Below are 20,664 nucleotides of genomic sequence, written 5' to 3'. Positions count from 1 at the left end.
TTTTGCTAGCACAGACTGGAACATGTTCCGGGATTCATCCAATGGCATTGAGGAGTACACCACATCAGTCATCGGCTTCATCAATAAGTGCAACGACGACGTCGTCCCCACAGTGAGCGTACGTATATATCCCAACCAGAAGCCATGGATTACAGGCAACATCCGCACTGAGCTAAAGGGTAGAGCTGCCGCTTTCAAGGAGCGGGACACTAATCCGGACGCTTATAAGAAATCCCGCTATGCCCTCAGACGAACCATCAAACAGGCAAAGCGTCAATACAGGATTAAGATTGAATCCTACTACACCAGCTCTAATGCACGTCGGATGTGGCAGGCTTGAAAACTATTACGGACTACAAAGGGAAACCCAGCCGCGAGCTGCCCAGTGACAGATTACCAGGATGTGTACTCAAAGCATGCGCGGACCAACTGGCAAGTTTCTTCACTGACATTTTCAACCTCTCCCTGACCGAGTCTGTAATACCTAAATGTTTCAAGCAGACCACCATAGTCCCTGTGCCCAAGGAAGCGAAGGTAACCTGCCTAAATTATTTCATTTTTTACATTTTAGTCATTTAGCAAACACTCTTATCCAGAGCGACTTACAGTTAGTGAGTCCATACATTTTATTTTTTATTTTTTTCATACTGGCCCCCCGTGGGAAACGAACCCACAACCCTGGCGTTGCAAACACCATGCTCTACCAACTGAACTACATCCCTGCCGGCCATTCCCTCCCCTACCCTGGATGACGCTGGGCCAATTGTGCGCCGCCCCATGGGTCTCCCGGTCGCAGCCGGCTACGACAGAGCCTGGATACGAACCAGGATCTCTAGTGGCACAGCAAGTGCCTTAGACCACTGCGCCACAAGGGAGACAGAGTAGCACCCCGTAGCACTCACATTGGTAGCCATGAAGTGCTTTGAAAGGCTGGTCAGGCTCAGCGTTCAACACCATAGTGCCTTCCAAGCTCATCACTAATCTAAGGACCCTGGGTCTGAACACTTCCCTCTGCAATTGGGTCCTGGACTTCCTGACGGGCCGCCCCCAGGTGGTAAGGGTAGGCAACAACACATCTGCCACGCTGATCCTCAACACGGGGGCCCCTCAGGGGTGCGTGCTCAGTCCCCTCCTGTACTCCCTGTTCACCCATGACTGCATGGCCAGGCACGACTCCAACACCATCATTAAGTTTGCTGACGACAACGGTGGTAGGCCTGATCACCGACAATGATGATACAGCCTATAGGGAGGAGGTCAGAGACCTGGCAGTGTGATGCCAGGACAACAACCTCTCCCTCAATGTGAGCAAGACAAAGGAGATGATCGTGGACTACAGGAAAAGGAGGGCCGAACAGGCCCCCGTTCACATCGACAGGGCTGTAGTGGAACAGGTTGAGAGTTTCAAGTCCCTTGGTGTCCACATCACCAACAAACTATCATGGTCCAAACACACCAAGACAGTCGTGAAGAGGGCACGACAACACCTTTTCCCCCTCAGGAGACTGAAAAGATTTGGCATGGGTCCCCAGATCCTCAAAAAGTTCTACAGCTGCACCATCGAGAGCAATCTGACCGGTTGCATCACCCCCAGGTATCGCAACTGCTCGGCATCCGACCATGAGGCGCTACAGAGGGTAGTGCGTATGGCCCATTACATCACTGGGGCCAAGGTTCCTGCCATCCAGGACCACTATACCAGGCGGTGTCAGAGGAAGGCCCTAAAAGTTGTCAAAGACTCCAGTCACCCAAGTCATAGACTGTTCTCTCTGCTACCGCACGGCAAGCGGTACCGGAGCGCCAAGACCCCCGCGCTGTCTGTTATCTATGTAGAGTCACTTTACCCCTACCCACATGTACAAATTACCTGGACTAACCTGTTCCCCAGCACATTGACTCGGTACCGGTACAACCTGTATATAGCCTCGTTATTACCTCGACTAACCTGTACCCCAGCCCATTGACTCGGTACCGGTACCCCCTGTATATAGCCTCGTTATTACCTGGACTAACCTGTTCCCCAGCCCATTGACTAGGTACCGGTACACTCTGTATATAGCCTCGTTATTGTTATTTTATTGTTTTACTTTGTATTATTTTTTACTTTTGTTTATTTAGTAAATATTTTCTTAACTCTTTCTTGAACTGCATTGTTGGTTAAGGGCTTGTCAGTAAGCATTTCATGTTAAGGTCTACACCTGTTGTATTAGGCGCATGTGACAAATCAAGTTAGATTTGATTTGAAAAGTAAAAGATGCAAAATGAAACTTATGAACGGAAAGCATAGAAATATAGGACATAGAACAGATCTACCGCATATTTAACTTGTTTTCAATGAATGACACATTTATACCGCACATTTCTATGTGAATTTGGTCGGGTCTCCCAAAACGTTACACATTGCAGGTTTAGAGGGAGGAGGCCCAGCTGCTGACATTGGACCAGTAGGCAGGGTTTCGTTGCCGACATCATAGGTGCGTTCAGTTCGCTTGAACGTTTGCTACGTTGTGGAACGGTTTGTATTTAACGACGTTTCTCCAAAACGTTATTGTACGTTCTTGAACATACTTTGAGGTACATTTTCTCCAATGTGGTGGGTGTGGCGAGGTGTGGCTTGAAGCAATGAGTGACGTATTTAAAGGGCAGTGGCCATGCTGACTGTGTTCCCCAACTTGTCGTTCAGTACAGCACCATTTCCGTTCAATTGAACGTTCCAGAACGTAAAAACGTACTGAACGCAGCCCAGATGTGTAAACAATTCCAATCCGATTTGCAACTAAACTAGAGTTTCTATTGGACAAATTCAGGTATGTCCCGCCCTATTTTGTTCGCTTCCGTTTAAGAAAGGTTTTGCAACAGACTCTGGGTAAATAATACGCCCCAGAGAGAGGGAGAGCGTAGTAAGACGGACCGATAGCTTGCTCCTCGCTACAAAACGTCCCGACGACCAGTCTTATCGAAATGTTGGGTTCGAACGCACCGACACTCCTATTACCGTGTAATATAAAGTAAACAGCGGAATACGTGTGATGAAATTATCGGGTCTTAAATCGTCGGGAGCTGCTTTTCCGTTTCACTCTGTGTGGCGTGGCAGGCTGGGCTGGAGCTGTGTGTGGATCACTTCCAAACTTCTCAGTAGCGGTGTAAAGGATTGGATTTAAACACCGTAACACACTAGCTAACAAACGTTACTTCCAACTGCAAACATGGAGACTAAACATGAGACTGGAGCCCAGACTGCTCTGGACTTGGAGCGGGAAAGACAGTATTGTGAACTTTGTGGGAAAATGGAGAATCTCCTCAAGTGCAGCCGGTGTCGGAACTCGTTCTACTGCAGCAAGGAACACCAGAAGCAGCACTGGAAAATGCACAAACTCCTCTGTAAAGAATCTGAGGCGAAGTCGCAGGTTTCAAACCAGAAGCCTGCTGAACGTCGGGTACCGTCTGGGGATGGGGGGACAGAGGGACAGACACTACCGCCACAAAAAGGACCACCAGCGGAGCTGAAGACACGCGTCGAACCCGACAACACCGCATCTCGGAGCGGAGAGACTAGAATGAAAGGTTTTATAACTAACGCAGAGTGCTCGGGGTCCTCGGTCGATCAGCCAGGCGGGTCTAATAACAATACCAAACCCAACGGACAAACCACCACCCGGTCCACGCCTCAGAAACTCGCCATGGAGTACATAGTCCCGTGTATGACTAAGCATGGGATCTGTGTAGTTGACAACTTCCTCGGCGGGGAAACGGGGCTGGCCATCCTGGAGGATGTCAAGGTGCTGCATAAAACCGGGAAGTTTACCGACGGTCAGTTGGTCAGTCAGAAAAGTGACTCCACTAAAGACATTAGGGGGGATAAGATCACATGGATCGAGGGCCGAGAGGCCGGCTGTGAGAAGATCCGCTTCCTCATGAGCCGTATGGATGATCTGGTCAGACATTGTAACGGTCAGCTGGGAAACTTTACAATAAATGGAAGGACTAAAGTAAGTAGCCAGGTTAAGTTAAAGCTGCGATATGAAACTCTTTGGCCGACCCGACCAAATTCACATAGAATTGTATATATCTGTCATTCTCATTGAAGGCGAGTCTTAAGAGGCTGTTTCTATGTACCCCATTAAGTTTTTAGTTTTAGTGTCTTTTACTTTCGGATTTGTACATAAGCAAAAATATTGCATTTTCAGCTGATGTTACATTTATTTAACAGCTTTTGTTTAGATAGCACAATGATTCTCTACACTATACTTGATTTGTTTTGTCACATAAACTGAAATTAGTCGAACTAGTAGAATTTTAGCAACCAGGAAATGGCGGAGCGATTTCTGCATTATGCATCTTTTAATTAAATCACAATGTTTCCTAAGTCGTCACATAGCCTGTATACATCATGTATTTCAGCCTATAGGCCTGTACCATGCATGACTACAGTATGGAACAGGTCCATACATTCATTCAACCAGGTAGCAGGTAGCTTAGTGGTAAAGCGCGTTGTGCCAGTAACCGAAAGGTCGCTGGTTGTAATCCCCCAGCCAACTAGGTGAAAAATCTGTCGATGTGCCCTTGAGCAAGGTACTTAACCCTAATTGCTCCTGTAAGTCGCTCTTAGTCTGCTAAATGACTAAAATGTAAATGTAATGTAAATGATATACCATGGTAAGCGTGCGCTACATGACCAAAAGTATGTGGACACCTGCCTGTCGAACATCTCATTCCAAAATCATGGGCATTAATATGGAGTTGGTCCCCCTTTGCTGCTATAACAGCCTCCACTCTTCTGGGAAGACTTTCCACTAGATGTTGGAACATTGCTGCGGGGACTTGCTTCCAGTCAACCACAAGCATTAGTGATTAGTAGCACTGATGTAGGGCGATTAGGCCTGGATCACAGTTGCCGTTCCAATTCATCCCAAAGGTGTTCAATGAGGTTGAGGGCAGGGCTCTGTGCAGGCCAGTCAAGTTCTTCCACACCAATCTCGACAAACCATTTCTGTATGGACCTCGCTTTGTGCACGGGGGCATTGTCATGCTGAAACAAGCTGTTGCCACAAAGTTGGAAGCACAGAATTGTCTAGAATGTCATTGTATGCTGTAGCATTAAGATTTCCCTTCACTTGAACTAAGGGGCCTAGCCCAAACCATGAAAAACAGCCCCAGCCCATTATTCCTCCTCCACCACACTTTACAGTTGGCACTATGCATTGGGGCAGGTAGCGTTCTCCTGGCATCCGCCAAACCCAGATTTGTCCGTCAGACTGCCAGATGGTGAAGCATGATTCATCACTCCAGAGAACGCGTTTCCACTGCTCCAGCGTCCAATGGTGGCGAGCTTTACACAACTCCAGCTGACGCTTGGCATTACGCATGGTGATCTTAGGCTTGTGTGCGGCTGCTCTGCCATGGAAACCCATTTCATGAAGCTCCCAACAAACAGTTCTAATGCTGACGTTGCTTCCAGAGGCAGTTTGGAACTCGGGAGTGAGTGTTGCAACCGAGTACAGACAATTTTTACGTGCTACGTGCTTCAGCACTCGGCGGTCCCGTTCTGTGAGCTTGTGTGGCCTACCACTTCGCGGCTGAACCGTTGTTGCTCCTAGACGTTTCCACTTCACAATAACAGCACTTACAGTTGACTGGGGAAGGTTTAGCAGGGCAGACATTTGACGAACTGACTTGTTGGAAAGGTGGCATCCTATGATGGTGCCACGTTGAAAGTCACTGAGCTCTTCAGTAAGGCCATTCTACTGCCAATTTTTGTCTATGGAGATCGCATGGCTATGTTCTCGATTTTATACACCTGTCAGCAACGGCCATGGCTGAAATAGCCGAATCCATTAATTTGAAGGGGTGTCCACATACTTTAGTATGTGTTAAAGTTGAGTTTATTCACCATTAATCCACAGCTATATTACACCTGTAATACTTTTGACCAGGGCCCTATGGGTCTAGTAGTCCACTATAGGCTAGGAAATAGGATGCCATTTGGGACACAATCAAGAAGTTTCACACCAACTTGCTCTAGTTCCTGAAATGATCTCACATGCTTCTGTTCTGAGTTCATCTGTTATTGTTTGCATAAAGATGCTGACGGTGCAGAACTGATCTGTTGTAACTGGCAGCCTGGTTTAGGATAGTGCTGTTCAACCTGGCTTGGATAGTGCTGTTCAGCCTGGTTTACGATTGTGCTGTTCAGCCTTGCTTAGGATTGTGTTGTTCAGCCTGGCTTAGGATTGTGCTGTTCAACCTGGTTTAGGATAGTGCTGTTCAACCTGGTTTAGGATAGTGCTGTTCAGCCTTGCTTAGCATTGTGCTGTTCAGCCTGGCTTAGGATTGTGCTGTTCAACCTGGTTTAGGATAGTGCTGTTCAACCTGGCTTAGGATAGTCATGGGTGAACAGGGAGGACAGGAGGGGGCTGAGCATGCACCCTTGTGTTGAGGATCAGCGAAGTGGAGATGTTGTTTCCTACCTTCACCACCTGGGGGCGGCCCATCAGGAAGTCCAGGACCCAGTTGCACAGGGCGGGGTTCAGACCCAGGGCCTCAAGCTTAATGATGAGCTTGGAGGGTACTATGGTGTTGAATGCTGAGCCATAGTCAATGAACAGCATTCTTACATAGGTATTCCTCTTGTCCAGATGGGATAGGGCAGTGTGATGGCGATTGCATCGTCTGTGGATCTATTGGCCATCTTGAAGCATGTGGAAACAGCAGACTGGGAAAGGGAGAGATTGAATATTTCCATAAACACACCAGCCAGCTGGTCTGTGCATGCTCTGAGGACGCGCCTAGGGATACCGTCTGGGCCGGCAGCCTTGCGGGGGTTAACATGCTTAAATGTCTTAATCACATCAGCCACGGAGAAGGAGAGGCCACAGTCCTTGGTAGTGGGCCTCGTCAGTGGCACTGTGTTATCCTCAAAGCGGGCGAAGAAGGTGTTTAGCTTGTCTGGAAGCGAGACGTCGGTGTCGGCGACGTGGCTGGTTTTCTTTTTGTAGTCCGTGATTGTCTGTAGACACTGCCACATACGTCTTGTGTCTGAGCCGTTGAATTGCGCCTCCACTTTGTCTCTATACTGATGTTTTGCCAGTTTAATTGCCTTGCGGAGTGAGTAGCTACACTGTTTGTATTCTGCCATATTCCCAGTCACCTTGCCATGGTTAAATGCGGTGGTTCGCGCTTTCAGTTTTGTGCGAATGCTGCCGTCTATCCACGGTTTCTGGTTAGGGTAGGTTTTAATAGTCACAGTGGGCACAACATCACCTATACACTTCCTGATAAACTCAGTCACCGTTTCAGTGCATTCGTTTAAATTATTTTTGGAAGCTACCCGGAACATATCCCAGTCCGCGTGATCAAAACAATCTTGAAGCGTGGATTCCGATTGGTCAGACCAGCGTTGAATAGTCCTTAGCACGGGTATTTCCTGTTTGAGTTTCTGCCTATAGGAAGGGAGGAGCAAAATGGAGTCGTGGTCAGATTTGCCGAAAGGAGGGCGGGGAGGGCCTTGTAGCCACCCCGGTAGTTTGAATAGCAATGGTCGAGGAATTTGGTAGAGCGAGTACAACAGTCGATTTTGTTGATAGAACTTCGGCAGCCTAGTCCTCAAATTTGCTTTGTTAAAATCCCCGGCTACAATAAATGCAGCCTCAGGATATGTGGTTTCCAGTTTGCATAAAGTCCAGCGTAGTTCTTTGAGGGCCGTCGTGGTATCAGCTTGAGGGGGATATACACGGCCGTGACTATAACCGAAGAAAATTATCTTGGGAGAAAATACGGTCGGCATTTGATTGTGAGATATTCTAGGTCGGGTGAACAGAAGGACTCGAGTTCCTCTATGTTACTACAATTACACCATGAGTTGTTAATCATGAAACACACACCTCCGCCCTTCTGCTTCCCGGAGAGATATTTATTCCTGTCTGCGCGAAGAACTGAGAACCCCTCTGGCTGGACCGATTTCGACAGAATATCCCAAGTTACCGCCGCTCTGATATCCAATAGTTTTCCTCGGCTGTATGTAATGATACAAAACACTTTCTGAGATAACAATGTAAAAAATTATACATAAAAAAACAAAATACTGCAAAGTTTCCTAAGAGGTAGTCGCGAGGCCGCCATCTTCGTCTGCGCCAGGTTCCATATCAAGAAGCTAATTAATTATCATTACACAGGTGCACCTTGTGCTGGGGACAATAAATGGCCACTCTAAAATGTGCATTTTTGTCACACAACACAATGCCACAGATGTCTCATGTTTTGAGGGAGCGTGCAATTGGCATGATGACTGCAGGAATGTCCACCAGAGATGTTGCCAGAGAATTTAGTGTTTATTTCTCTACCATAAGCCGCCTCCAACAGCGTTTTAGAGAATTTGGCAGTATGTTCCAACCGTGCGGGTAGTAGAACACTGGGCATTAGCGTGACGGAGTGGGCGGTAGCAGCGTGACGGAGTGGGCGGTAGCAGCGTGACGGAGTGGGCGGTAGCAGCGTGACGGAGTGGGCGGTAGCAACGTGACGGAGTGGGCGGTAGCAACGTGACGGAGTGGGCGGTAGCAGCGTGACGGAGTGGGCGGTAGCAGCGTGACGGAGTGGGCGGTAGCAGCGTGACTGAGTGGGCGGTAGCAGCGTGACTGAGTGGGCGGTAGCAGCGTGACGGAATGGGCGGTAGCAGCGTGACGGAGTGGGCGGTAGCAGCGTGACGGAGTGGGCGGTAGCAGCGTGACGGAGTGGGCGGCAGTGTGGGTCGTGTGACAGAGAATGGATCAGGGCTCTAAAGTGCGACCAAATAGTTTGCTGGACGACCAGGAGTTTTATTTTGCATCTATGAAAAAAGTCTCCCAGATAATTGTTGTAATGATTAGGGTCCACTGTACCTTTTTTTGTTTCCTAAAAACAAGAGTGAGTGCAGATTCGGTATCTTCATGTTTGTTCCATTACTACAGCGAAAACGGCTTGCTTCTAGCCCAGCCACGTCAACAGATCCGGCCCATATTACAGATCCGGCCCATATTACAGATCCGGCCCATATTACAGATCCGGCCCATTATTATATTAAAGATCCGGCCCATATTACCAGCGCATCATTTCTTGTACATTTCTTGTATCCTATAGCGGACCGCATTTTACATTCATAAACCATGTGTTCAGGCATATTATCTAATTGGCTAGCTAGCTAGATCACCTAATATGACCTAATATTACCTTTCTCTCTCGCTCTCTACCTCGTCTCTCTCGCTCTCTCTACCTCGTCTCGCTCTCTCTACCTCGACTCGCTCTCTACCTCGTCTCTCTCTCGCTCTCTACCTCGTCTCTCTCTCGCTCTCTACCTCGTCTCTCTCTCGCTCTACCTCGTCTCGCTCTCTACCTCGTCTCTCTCTCGCTCTCTACCTCGTCTCTCTCTCGCTCTCTACCTCGTCGCTCGCTCTACCTCGTCTCTCTCTCGCTCTACCTCGTCTCGCTCTCTACCTCGTCTCTCTCTCGCTCTCTACCTCGTCTCTCTCTCGCTCTCTACCTCGTCGCTCGCTCTACCTCGTCTCTCTCGCTCTCTCTACCTCGTCTCGCTCTCTCTACCTCGACTCGCTCTCTACCTCGTCTCGCTCTCTACCTCGTCTCTCTCTCGCTCTCTACCTCGTCTCTCTCTCGCTCTCTACCTCGTCGCTCGCTCTACCTCGTCTCGCTCTCTCTCTACCTCGTTTCTTTCTCTACCTCGTCTCTCTCTACCTCGTCTCTCTCTCTCTCTCTACCTTCTCTCCATCTCTGTCTACCTACCACATCTCTCTCTCTTTCTACCTCTTTCTACTACCTCTCTCTCCATCTCTACCTCCTCTCTCTCATCTCTCCACCTCGTCTTTTTCTCATCTCTCTACCTCGTCTCTCTCTCTCCATCTCTCTGTCTACCTGCCACATCTGTCTCGATCTCTACATCTTCTCTCTCTCTCTACCTCGTCTCTCTTCCTCGTCTCGCTCTCAACTCGTCTCTCTCTCTACCTCGTTTCTTTCTCTACCTCGTCTCTCTCTCCCTCGCCGCTCTCTCTCTCTCTACCTCATCTCTCTCTCTACCTCGTCTCGCTCTCTCTCGCTCTCTACCTCGTTTCTCTCTCGCTCTCTACCTCGTTTCTCTCTCGCTCTCTACCTCGTTTCTCTCTCGCTCTCTACCTCGTTTCTCTCTCTCTACCTCGTCTCGCTCTCTCTCTCGTCTCGCTCTCTCTCGCTCTCTACCTCGTTTCTCTCTCGCTCTCTACCTCGTCTCTCTCTCGCTCTCAACTCGTCTCTCTCTCTACCTCGTTTCTTTCTCTCCCTCGTCTCTCTCTCCCTCGTCTCTCTCTCGCTCTCTACCTCGTCTTTCTCTACCTCGTCTCTCTCTCCTCTCTCTCTCTTTCTACCTCCTCTCTCTCTCCATCTCTATACCTTCTCCCTCTCTCTCCCTCTTTCTCTCTCTCCATATCTCTCTCTCTCGCTCTCCATATCTCTCTCTCTCTCTCTCTCAAAATTCAATTTCAATGTAAGGGCTTTATTGGCATGGGAAACATATGTTAACATTGCCAAAGCAAGTGGAATAGATAATAAACAAAAGTGAATTAAACAATAAATATTAACAGTAAACATTACACTCAGAAGTCCCAAAATAATAAAGGCTGTTTTCTAATTCTTTGTGGATCTGTGTAATCTGAAGGAAATATGTGTCTCTAATATGGTCATACATTTGGCAGGAGGTTAAGAAGTGCAGCTCAGTTTCCACCTCATTTTGTGGCCAGTGGGCACATAGCCTGTATGTTCTTAAAGTCTGTTTCAGGGCTCCAGAGTTCATCTGCGTGGATGGGAGAACCTTCCAGAAGGACAACCATCTCCACAGAGGAACTCTAGAGCTCTGTCAGAGTGACCATCGGGTTCTTTCCAAATCATGTCCATTCAATTGAATTTACCACAGGTGGACTCCAATCAAGTTGTAGAAATATCTCAAGGATGATCAATGGAATCAGGATGCATCTGAGCTCAATTTTCGAGTCTCATAGCAAAGGGTCTGAATACTTATGTAAATAAGGTATTTCTGTTAGTTATATGTAATAAATAAGCAAAAATGTTGTAAAAACCTGTTTTCGCTTTGTCATTATGGGGTATTGTTCGATTTATTTCATTCTGCCTGTTCTTTGGAATTTTGTAAATGAATTAACAATCCACATTGAACACTGCATGGTGATGAATTAGTGACAACATATGTTTGTTGAGTAGGCCTAGACTTAATGATTCTGATGACAATACACTCTGTCTTTATCAAACTGTTTTTGCGTATTTTAAGTGTAGAACCTGTCTATGTTTAGGGGGGTTATAGCCCTAGACTAACTAACCTGTCTATGTTTAGGGGGGTTATAGCCTAGGCTAACTAACCTGTCTATGTTTAGGGGGGTTATAGCCCTAGGATAACTAACCTGTCTATGTTTAGGGGGGTTATAACCCTAGGATAACTAACCTGTCTATGTTTAGGGGGGTTATAACCCTAGGATAACTAACCTGTCTATGTTTAGGGGGGTTATAGCCCTAGGCTAACTAACCTGTCTATGTTTAGGGGGGTTATAGCCCTAGGATAACTAACCTGTCTATGTTTAGGGGGGTTATAGCCCTAGGATAACTAACCTGTCTATGTTTAGGGGGGGTTATAGCCCTAGGATAACTAACCTGTCTATGTTTAGGGGGGTTATAGCCCTAGGATAACTAACCTGTCTATGTTTAGGGGGGGTTATAGCCCTAGGATAACTAACCTGTCTATGTTTAGGGGGGTTATAGCCCTAGGATAACTAACCTGTCTATGTTTAGGGGGTTATAGCCCTAGGCTAACTAACCTGTCTATGTTTAGGGGGGTTATAGCCCTAGGATAACTAACCTGTCTATGTTTAGGGGGTTATAGCCTAGCCCTAGGCTAACTAACCTGTCTATGTTTAGGGGGTTATAGCCCTAGGATAACTAACCTGTCTATGTTTAGGGGGTTATAGCCCTAGGATAACTAACCTGTCTATGTTTAGGGGGTTATAGCCCTAGGCTAACTAACCTGTCTATGTTTAGGGGGTTATAGCCCTAGGATAACTAACCTGTCTATGTTTAGGGGGTTATAGCCCTAGGATAACTAACCTGTCTATGTTTAGGGGGTTATAGCCCTAGGATAACTAACCTGTCTATGTTTAGGGGGGTTATAGCCCTAGGATAACTAACCTGTCTATGTTTAGGGGGTTATAGCCCTAGGATAACTAACCTGTCTATGTTTAGGGGGTTATAGCCCTAGGCTAACTAACCTGTCTATGTTTAGGGGGTTATAGCCCTAGGATAACTAACCTGTCTATGTTTAGGGGGTTATAGCCCTAGGCTAACTAACCTGTCTATGTTTAGGGGGTTATAGCCCTAGGATAACTAACCTGTCTATGTTTAGGGGGTTATAGCCCTAGGATAACTAACCTGTCTATGTTTAGGGGGTTATAGCCCTAGGATAACTAACCTGTCTATGTTTAGGGGGTTATAGCCCTAGGATAACTAACCTGTCTATGTTTAGGGGGTTATAGCCCTAGGATAACTAACCTGTCTATGTTTAGGGGGTTATAGCCCTAGGCTAACTAACCTGTCTATGTTTAGGGGGTTATAGCCTAGCCCTAGGCTAACTAACCTGTCTATGTTTAGGGGGGTTATAGTCTAGCCCTAGGATAACTAACCTGTCTATGTTTAGGGGGTTATAGCCCTAGGATAACTAACCTGTCTATGTTTAGGGGGGTTATAGCCCTAGGCTAACTAACCTGTCTATGTTTAGGGGGGTTATAGCCCTAGGATAACTAACCTGTCTATGTTTAGGGGGGTTATAGCCCTAGGATAACTAACCTGTCTATGTTTAGGGGGTTATAGCCCTAGGATAACTAACCTGTCTATGTTTAGGGGGTTATAGCCCTAGGATAACTAACCTGTCTATGTTTAGGGGGTTATAGCCCTAGGATAACTAACCTGTCTATGTTTAGGGGGTTATAGCCCTAGGATAACTAACCTGTCTATGTTTAGGGGGTTATAGCCCTAGGATAACTAACCTGTCTATGTTTAGGGGGGGTTATAGCCCTAGGATAACTAACCTGTCTATGTTTAGGGGGTTATAGCCCTAGGATAACTAACCTGTCTATGTTTAGGGGGTTATAGCCCTAGGCTAACTAACCTGTCTATGTTTAGGGGGGGTTATAGCCCTAGGCTAACTAACCTGTCTATGTTTAGGGGGGTTATAGCCCTAGGCTAACTAACCTGTCTATGTTTAGGGGGGTTATAGCCCTAGGATAACTAACCTGTCTATGTTTAGGGGGTTATAGCCCTAGGCTAACTAACCTGTCTATGTTTAGGGGGGTTATAGCCCTAGGATAACTAACCTGTCTATGTTTAGGGGGTTATAGCCCTAGGCTAACTAACCTGTCTATGTTTAGGGGGGGTTATAGCCCTAGGATAACTAACCTGTCTATGTTTAGGGGGGTTATAGCCCTAGGATAACTAACCTGTCTATGTTTAGGGGGTTATAGCCCTAGGCTAACTAACCTGTCTATGTTTAGGGGGGTTATAGCCCTAGGATAACTAACCTGTCTATGTTTAGGGGGTTATAGCCCTAGGATAACTAACCTGTCTATGTTTAGGGGGGTTATAGCCCTAGGCTAACTAACCTGTCTATGTTTAGGGGGGTTATAGCCCTAGGATAACTAACCTGTCTATGTTTAGGGGGGTTATAGCCCTAGGATAACTAACCTGTCTATGTTTAGGGGGGTTATAGCCCTAGGATAACTAACCTGTCTATGTTTAGGGGGGTTATAGCCCTAGGATAACTAACCTGTCTATGTTTAGGGGGTTATAGCCCTAGGCTAACTAACCTGTCTATGTTTAGGGGGTTATAGCCCTAGGATAACTAACCTGTCTATGTTTAGGGGGTTATAGCCCTAGGATAACTAACCTGTCTATGTTTAGGGGGGTTATAGTCCTAGGATAACTAACCTGTCTATGTTTAGGGGGTTATAGCCCTAGGATAACTAACCTGTCTATGTTTAGGGGGTTATAGCCCTATGCTAACTAACCTGTCTATGTTTAGGGGGTTATAGCCCTAGGATAACTAACCTGTCTATGTTTAGGGGGTTATAGCCCTAGGATAACTAACCTGTCTATGTTTAGGAGGTTATAGCCCTAGGCTAACTAACCTGTCTATGTTTAGGGGGTTATAGCCCTAGGATAACTAACCTGTCTATGTTTAGGGGGTTATAGCCCTAGGATAACTAACCTGTCTATGTTTAGGGGGGTTATAGTCCTAGGATAACTAACCTGTCTATGTTTAGGGGGTTATAGCCCTAGGCTAACTAACCTGTCTATGTTTAGGGGGGTTATAGCCTAGCCCTAGGATAACTAACCTGTCTATGTTTAGGGGGTTATAGCCCTAGGCTAACTAACCTGTCTATGTTTAGGGGGTTATAGCCCTAGGATAACTAACCTGTCTATGTTTAGGGGGTTATAGCCCTAGGATAACTAACCTGTCTATGTTTAGGGGGTTATAGCCCTAGGATAACTAACCTGTCTATGTTTAGGGGGTTATAGCCCTAGGATAACTAACCTGTCTATGTTTAGGGGGGTTATAGCCCTAGGATAACTAACCTGTCTATGTTTAGGGGGTTATAGCCCTAGGATAACTAACCTGTCTATGTTTAGGGGGTTATAGCCCTAGGATAACTAACCTGTCTATGTTTAGGGGGTTATAGCCCTAGGCTAACTAACCTGTCTATGTTTAGGGGGTTATAGCCCTAGGATAACTAACCTGTCTATGTTTAGGGGGTTATAGCCCTAGGCTAACTAACCTGTCTATGTTTAGGGGGTTATAGCCCTAGGATAACTAACCTGTCTATGTTTAGGGGGGTTATAGCCCTAGGATAACTAACCTGTCTATGTTTAGGGGGGTTATAGCTCTAGGATAACTAACCTGTCTATGTTTAGGGGGGTTATAGCCCTAGGATAACTAACCTGTCTATGTTTAGGGGGTTATAGCCCTAGGCTAACTAACCTGTCTATGTTTAGGGGGTTATAGCCCTATGCTAACTAACCTGTCTATGTTTAGGGGGTTATAGCCCTAGGCTAACTAACCTGTCTATGTTTAGGGGGTTATAGCCCTATGCTAACTAACCTGTCTATGTTTAGGGGGTTATAGCCCTAGGATAACTAACCTGTCTATGTTTAGGGGGGTTATAGCCCTAGGATAACTAACCTGTCTATGTTTAGGGGGGTTATAGCCCTAGGCTAACTAACCTGTCTATGTTTAGGGGGTTATAGCCCTAGGATAACTAACCTGTCTATGTTTAGGGGGTTATAGCCCTAGGATAACTAACCTGTCTATGTTTAGGGGGGTTATAGCCTAGCCCTAGGCTAACTAACCTGTCTATGTTTAGGGGGTTATAGCCCTAGGATAACTAACCTGTCTATGTTTAGGGGGTTATAGCCCTAGGATAACTAACCTGTCTATGTTTAGGGGGTTATAACCCTAGGCTAACTAACCTGTCTATGTTTAGGGGGGTTATAGCCCTAGGATAACTAACCTGTCTATGTTTAGGGGGTTATAGCCCTAGGATAACTAACCTGTCTATGTTTAGGGGGTTATAGCCCTAGGATAACTAACCTGTCTATGTTTAGGGGGTTATAGCCCTAGGATAACTAACCTGTCTATGTTTAGGGGGTTATAGCCCTAGGATAACTAACCTGTCTATGTTTAGGGGGTTATAGCCCTAGGCTAACTAACCTGTCTATGTTTAGGGGGTTATAGCCCTAGGATAACTAACCTGTCTATGTTTAGGGGGTTATAGCCCTAGGCTAACTAACCTGTCTATGTTTAGGGGGTTATAGCCCTAGGATAACTAACCTGTCTATGTTTAGGGGGTTATAGCCCTAGGATAACTAACCTGTCTATGTTTAGGGGGTTATAGCCCTAGGATAACTAACCTGTCTATGTTTAGGGGGTTATAGCCCTAGGATAACTAACCTGTCTATGTTTAGGGGGTTATAGCCCTAGGCTAACTAACCTGTCTATGTTTAGGGGGGTTATAGCCCTAGGATAACTAACCTGTCTATGTTTAGGGGGGTTATAGCCCTAGGATAACTAACCTGTCTATGTTTAGGGGGGTTATAGCCCTAGGATAACTAACCTGTCTATGTTTAGGGGGTTATAGCCCTAGGATAACTAACCTGTCTATGTTTAGGGGGGTTATAGCCCTAGGCTAACTAACCTGTCTATGTTTAGGGGGTTATAGCCCTAGGATAACTAACCTGTCTATGTTTAGGGGGTTATAACCCTAGGCTAACTAACCTGTCTATGTTTAGGGGGTTATAGCCCTAGGCTAACTAACCTGTCTATGTTTAGGGGGTTATAGCCCTAGGATAACTAACCTGTCTATGTTTAGGGGGGTTATAGCCCTAGGCTAACTAACCTGTCTATGTTTAGGGGGTTATAGCCCTAGGATAACTAACCTGTCTATGTTTAGGTGGTTATAGCCCTAGGATAACTAACCTGTCTATGTTTAGGGGGGTTATAGCCCTAGGATAACTAACCTGTCTATGTTTAGGGGGGTTATAGCCCTAGGCTAACTAACCTGTCTATGTTTAGGGGGTTATAGCCCTAGGATAACTAACCTGTCTATGTTTAGGGGGTTATAGCCCTAGGCTAACTAACCTGTCTATGTTTAGGGGGTTATAGCCCTAGGCTAACTAACCTGTCTATGTTTAGGGGGTTATAGCCCTAGGATAACTAACCTGTCTATGTTTAGGGGGGTTATAGCCCTAGGATAACTAACCTGTCTATGTTTAGGGGGTTATAGCCCTAGCCCTAGGCTAACTAACCTGTCTATGTTTAGGGGGGTTATAGCCCTAGGATAACTAACCTGTCTATGTTTAGGGGGGTTATAGCCCTAGGATAACTAACCTGTCTATGTTTAGGGGGTTATAGCCCTAGGATAACTAACCTGTCTATGTTTAGGGGGGTTATAGCCCTAGGCTAACTAACCTGTCTATGTTTAGGGGGTTATAGCCCTATGCTAACTAACCTGTCTATGTTTAGGGGGTTATAGCCTAGCCCTAGGCTAACTAACCTGTCTATGTTTAGGAGGTTATAGCCCTAGGATAACTAACCTGTCTATGTTTAGGGGGTTATAGCCCTAGGCTAACTAACCTGTCTATGTTTAGGGGGTTATAGCCCTAGGCTAACTAACCTGTCTATGTTTAGGGGGGTTATAGCTCTAGGCTAACTAACCTGTCTATGTTTAGGGGGGTTATAGCCCTAGGATAACTAACCTGTCTATGTTTAGGGGGTTATAGCCCTAGGCTAACTAACCTGTCTATGTTTAGGGGGGTTATAGCCCTAGGATAACTAACCTGTCTATGTTTAGGGGGTTATAGCCCTAGGCTAACTAACCTGTCTATGTTTAGGGGGTTATAGCCCTAGGATAACTAACCTGTCTATGTTTAGGGGGTTATAGCCCTAGGCTAACTAACCTGTCTATGTTTAGGGGGTTATAGCCTAGCCCTAGGCTAACTAACCTGTCTATGTTTAGGGGGTTATAGCCCTAGGATAACTAACCTGTCTATGTTTAGGGGGTTATAGCCCTAGGATAACTAACCTGTCTATGTTTAGGGGGTTATAGCCCTAGGCTAACTAACCTGTCTATGTTTAGGGGGTTATAGCCCTAGGATAACTAACCTGTCTATGTTTAGGGGGTTATAGCCCTAGGCTAACTAACCTGTCTATGTTTAGGGGGTTATAGCCCTAGGATAACTAACCTGTCTATGTTTAGGGGGTTATAGCCCTAGGCTAACTAACCTGTCTATGTTTAGGGGGTTATAGCCTAGCCCTAGGCTAACTAACCTGTCTATGTTTAGGGGGTTATAGCCCTAGGATAACTAACCTGTCTATGTTTAGGGGGTTATAGCCCTAGGATAACTAACCTGTCTATGTTTAGGGGGTTATAGCCCTAGGATAACTAACCTGTCTATGTTTAGGGGGTTATAACCCTAGCCCTAGGCTAACTAACCTGTCTATGTTTAGGGGGGTTATAGCCCTAGGCTAACTAACCTGTCTATGTTTAGGGGGTTATAGCCCTAGGATAACTAACCTGTCTATGTTTAGGGGGTTATAGCCCTAGGATAACTAACCTGTCTATGTTTAGGGGGTTATAGCCCTATGCTAACTAACCTGTCTATGTTTAGGGGGGTTATAGCCCTAGGATAACTAACCTGTCTATGTTTAGGGGGGTTATAGCCCTAGGCTAACTAACCTGTCTATGTTTAGGGGGTTATAGCCCTAGGATAACTAACCTGTCTATGTTTAGGGGGTTATAGCCCTAGGATAACTAACCTGTCTATGTTTAGGGGGTTATAGCCCTAGGATAACTAACCTGTCTATGTTTAGGGGGTTATAGCCCTAGGATAACTAACCTGTCTATGTTTAGGGGGTTATAGCCCTAGGCTAACTAACCTGTCTATGTTTAGGGGGGTTATAGCCCTAGGCTAACTAACCTGTCTATGTTTAGGGGGGTTATAGCCCTAGGATAACTAACCTGTCTATGTTTAGGGGGGTTATAGCCCTAGGCTAACTAACCTGTCTATGTTTAGGGGGTTATAGCCCTAGGATAACTAACCTGTCTATGTTTAGGGGGGTTATAGCCCTAGGCTAACTAACCTGTCTATGTTTAGGGGGGTTATAGCCCTATGCTAACTAACCTGTCTATGTTTAGGGGGGTTATAGCCTAGCCCTATGCTAACTAACCTGTCTATGTTTAGGGGGTTATAGCCCTAGGCTAACTAACCTGTCTATGTTTAGGGGGGTTATAGCCCTAGGATAACTAACCTGTCTATGTTTAGGGGGGTTATAGCCCTAGGCTAACTAACCTGTCTATGTTTAGGGGGTTATAGCCCTAGGATAACTAACCTGTCTATGTTTAGGGGGGGTTATAGCCCTAGGCTAACTAACCTGTCTATGTTTAGGGGGTTATAGCCCTAGGCTAACTAACCTGTCTATGTTTAGGGGGTTATAGCCCTAGGCTAACTAACCTGTCTATGTTTAGGGGGTTATAGCCCTAGGATAACTAACCTGTCTATGTTTAGGGGGGTTATAGCCCTAGGATAACTAACCTGTCTATGTTTAGGGGGGTTATAGCCCTAGGCTAACTAACCTGTCTATGTTTAGGGGGGGTTATAGCCCTAGGATAACTAACCTGTCTATGTTTAGGGGGTTATAACCCTAGGCTAACTAACCTGTCTATGTTTAGGGGGGGTTATAGCCCTAGGATAACTAACCTGTCTATGTTTAGGGGGTTATAGCCCTAGGATAACTAACCTGTCTATGTTTAGGGGGTTATAGCCCTAGGCTAACTAACCTGTCTATGTTTAGGGGGTTATAGCCCTAGGATAACTAACCTGTCTATGTTTAGGGGGTTATAGCCCTAGGATAACTAACCTGTCTATGTTTAGGGGGTTATAGCCCTAGGATAACTAACCTGTCTATGTTTAGGGGGTTATAGCCCTAGGATAACTAACCTGTCTATGTTTAGGGGGTTATAGCCCTAGGCTAACTAACCTGTCTATGTTTAGGGGGTTATAGCCCTAGGATAACTAACCTGTCTATGTTTAGGGGGTTATAGCCCTAGGCTAACTAACCTGTCTATGTTTAGGGGGTTATAGCCCTAGGCTAACTAACCTGTCTATGTTTAGGGGGTTATAGCCCTAGGCTAACTAACCTGTCTATGTTTAGGGGGGTTATAGCCCTAGGATAACTAAACTGTCTATGTTTAGGGGGTTATAGCCCTAGGATAACTAACCTGTCTATGTTTAGGGGGTTATAGCCCTAGGATAACTAACCTGTCTATGTTTAGGGGGTTATAGCCCTAGGCTAACTAACCTGTCTATGTTTAGGGGGTTATAGCCCTAGGATAACTAACCTGTCTATGTTTAGGGGGTTATAGCCCTAGGATAACTAACCTGTCTATGTTTAGGGGGTTATAGCCCTAGGATAACTAACCTGTCTATGTTTAGGGGGTTATAGCCCTAGGATAACTAACCTGTCTATGTTTAGGGGGGTTATAGCCCTAGGCTAACTAACCTGTCTATGTTTAGGGGGTTATAGCCCTAGGCTAACAAACCTGTCTATGTTTAGGGGGTTATAGCCCTAGGATAACTAACCTGTCTATGTTTAGGGGTTATAGCCCTAGGATAACTAACCTGTCTATGTTTAGGGGGTTATAGCCCTAGGCTAACTAACCTGTCTATGTTTAGGGGGTTATAGCCTAGCCCTAGGCTAACTAACCTGTCTATGTTTAGGGGGTTATAGCCCTAGGATAACTAACCTGTCTATGTTTAGGGGGTTATAGCCCTAGGATAACTAACCTGTCTATGTTTAGGGGGTTATAGCCCTAGGATAACTAACCTGTCTATGTTTAGGGGGTTATAGCCCTAGGCTAACTAACCTGTCTATGTTTAGGGGGTTATAGCCCTAGGCTAACTAACCTGTCTATGTTTAAGGGGGGGGGGTTATAGCCTAGCCCTAGGCTAACTAACCTGTCTATGTTTAGGGGGTTATAGCCCTAGGATAACTAACCTGTCTATGTTTAGGGGGGTTATAGCCCTAGGATAACTAACCTGTCT

At 46.0% G+C, this 20,664-nt stretch overlaps 1 protein-coding gene across 1 annotated transcript in view; it reads left to right on the top strand.

Moving 5' to 3' along the window:
• Window positions 1–2,858: 2,858 nt before the first annotated feature.
• LOC311134488 (egl nine homolog 1-like) overlaps window positions 2,859–20,664 on the top strand; it is a gene marked incomplete at its 3' end in the record, with an annotated part of 49,747 nt that continues 31,941 nt past the window's right edge. The window contains exon 1 of the mRNA XM_084168180.1: window positions 2,859–3,989. Within this exon, the coding sequence (XP_084024306.1) occupies window positions 3,207–3,989 (783 nt within the window). The 5' untranslated portion in view covers window positions 2,859–3,206. The remainder of the gene's footprint in view (window positions 3,990–20,664) is intronic.

Source organism: Coregonus lavaretus (assembly GCF_964263955.1).
Source record: "Coregonus lavaretus genome assembly, chromosome: 1".
NCBI classification, from domain to species: Eukaryota; Metazoa; Chordata; class Actinopteri; order Salmoniformes; family Salmonidae; genus Coregonus; species Coregonus lavaretus.
The sequence above is the reverse complement of the archived record's forward strand: the minus strand, read 5'-3'. Positions and strand labels throughout refer to the sequence as shown.